The following is a 2,620-nucleotide window of genomic DNA, read 5'->3' on the forward strand; positions in this document are numbered from 1 at the left end:
TTGCTGCTGCTGTTCTTGTTCTTCTTGCTGCTGCTGCTCCTATTATCGTTGTTGCTGCTGCTGCTGTTATTGTTGTTGCTGCTGCTGCTGCTGCTGTTTTTGTCGTTTTTTCTGCTGCTGTGTTGCTGCGTTTGAACCCGCAATTCTCTTCTGCCTCTTCCTTCGGTTGCGGCTGCGACAGCAGCAGCAGCAACAGCAGCAGCAGCAGCATCAGCAGCAGCAACAGCAGCAGCAGCAGCTGCTGCTGCATCAGCAGCATCAGCAGCGTCAGCAGCAGCAGCAGCAGCAGCAAGTGTGTATTTGTGTGTATAGGGCTACCTACGTCTTGGCTCGGGGGGAGCACTGCAACCTAGCAGCAGCAAATGCTGCAGCATTCAAGTCAGCTGTTGCTGCTGCTTTTGTGTCTCCGTCCTCGCTGCAGCGGCTGTGGCGGCTGCTGCTGCCAGCAGCAGCAACACGAGCAGCAGCACCACCAGATACCCTGCTGCTTACACCCAAGGATCTATCGAAGATGCAGCAGCAGCAGCAGCAAATCAAACTGCATCAGCAGCAACTGCTGCAGCAAGACAAACAGGTGCGACACCCGTAGAACAGCAGCAGCAGCTGCAGCAGCAACAGCAGCAGCAACAGCAGCAGCAACAGCAGCAGCAGCAGCAACAGCAGCAGCAGCAGCAGTTGCCTTGTCGGTGGTTTTTGCTGCAGGAGGAAGAAGAAGAGCTGCTCGAAGAAGCAGACGCTCAAGACTAAAGAAAAAAATATTTGCTGCTGCTGCTGCTGCTGCTGCTGCTGCTGCTGCTGTTGCTGCTGCTGCTGCTGCAGTTGTTCAGCATAGGCGCAGCAGGAGCTGCAGCATGCCGTTGCAGCAGCAGCTGTTGCTGCTGCTGTTGTGGGTTTGTTTAGGGCTCTCTTCGGCTGCTGCTGCAGGCGTCAGAGCAACAGCAGCAGCAACAGCAACAGGAACAGCAGCAGCAGCAGCACTTCTTCGGTTGTTTATTCTAGGTTTTAGGGTTTAGGGTTTAGGGTTTAGGGTTTGCTGCTATTGGGTTGCTGCTCTTCTTGGTGGCAGCGGAGGTGCTGCTGCTCTTTACACTTTGTCTTTCTATCTGCATATAGCAGCAGCAGCAGCAGCAGCAGCAGCAGCAGCAACAGCGGCAGCAGCAGCAGCAGCAACAGCAGCAGCAGCAGCAGCAGCAGCAGGCATTGTAGCTGTGGTCATATTATATACTTGACGGCTAGCTCCTTAACTACCCTCTAGCTAGCTGGCTAGCTACTGAGTAGCTAGCTAGCTAGCTAGCTAGCTAGCTGGCGGCTAGCTAGCTAGCTAGCTAGTTGCAGCAGCAAACATTTCTCCACAGCAGCAGAAGCAAGAAGAAGACCTAAATTTGCTGCTGCTGCTGCTGCTTGCTGCTGCTGCTGCTTGCTGCTGCTGCTGCTTGCTGCTGCTGCTGCTTGCAGCAGCAGCAGCAGCAGCGCCTCTACCCCTCGGCTGCTGCAGGAGTTCCTGCAGCAANTGCTGCTGCTTGCAGCAGCAGCAGCAGCAGCGCCTCTACCCCTCGGCTGCTGCAGGAGTTCCTGCAGCAACAACCCAAGAGCAGCAGCAGCAGCTCTTAACACCCCCTGCTGCAGCAGCTGCTGCTGCATCAGCTGCTGCTGCAGCAGCTGCTGCTGCAGCGGCTTCTGCTCCAGCAGCAGCAGCAGGCCCCGAGCGGGGTTACGGGCTGCTGTCGATTTGCTGCTGCGATTGGAAGTAATACAAAGTGCGGATGATCTGCTGCTGCTGCTGCTGCTGCTGCTGCTGCTGCTAGGCAGCAGCTCAGGATAGCTAGCTGTATATGGGTGCATAGCTGTATAGTTGAGGTTAGCTAGCTAGGTAGCTGTGTGACGATGGCTAGCTAGCTGAATATAAGGATACCCAGCTAGCTAGCTAGCTAGCTAGCTAGCTAGCTGGGGGTAGTTAGGTAACAGAGGATAGATCGGTGGGGGGAGGCCTGTGGTGCTGCTGCAGCTGCTGGTGGTTCTGCTGCTGCTGCTGCCAGTGCAGCTCGAGCTGCTGCTCCTGCAGCAGCTGCAGCAACAGGAGGCGGCCATAAAGCCAGAGTTCAAATGCTGCTGCTGCTGCTGCAAGCCTCAGCAGCAGAAGCAGCGGACCGCAGCAGCAGCAGCAGAATAGCGCTCCACCTGCACCCCACAGGGAGGCTGAGGCTGGGCCTGCGCCTTGCAGCAGCAGACTAACGACAGCAGCAACAGCAGCAGCAACAGCAGCAGCAGCAACAGCAGCAGCAGCAATTGCAACAAAGAAAGCGCGCCCTGCAGCAGCGATCGCAGCAGCAGCAACAGCAGCAGCAGCAGCAGCAACCAGGAGAACAGAAGCAATACACATAAACCACCGCTTTCAGTACTAAGTCAGCTGCTGCCCCCACGAGAGCTGCTGCAGCAGCAGCAGCAGTAACAGCAGCCAGAACAGCAGCAACTCCAGCAGCAGCAGCAGCCGCTGCTGCTGCTGCGCTAGTGTTCTTAGTTATTGTTTATGTATGAACGCATGCACTGAGTGTTTTGGGGCTTGAAATATATATATAAGCCTGTAAAAAGAAGTATAAATAATTGTTGCCGCTGCTGCTGC

General features: G+C 55.7%; 1 protein-coding gene across 1 annotated transcript in view; it reads left to right on the forward strand.

Annotated features, from left to right (window-relative positions):
* Positions 1-747, forward strand: part of EMH_0082130 (uncharacterized protein) — a gene marked incomplete at both ends in the record, with an annotated part of 4,372 nt that extends 3,625 nt beyond the window's left edge. The window contains 2 exons of the mRNA XM_013494251.1: positions 313-574; positions 703-747. Of these exons, the coding sequence (XP_013349705.1) occupies positions 313-574; positions 703-747 (307 nt within the window). The remainder of the gene's footprint in view (positions 1-312; positions 575-702) is intronic.
* Between the last annotated feature and the right edge of the window lie 1,873 nt (positions 748-2,620).

This window comes from Eimeria mitis, genomic scaffold (assembly GCF_000499745.2).
Source record: "Eimeria mitis Houghton genomic scaffold, Emh_scaff109, whole genome shotgun sequence".
NCBI classification, from domain to species: Eukaryota; Apicomplexa; class Conoidasida; order Eucoccidiorida; family Eimeriidae; genus Eimeria; species Eimeria mitis.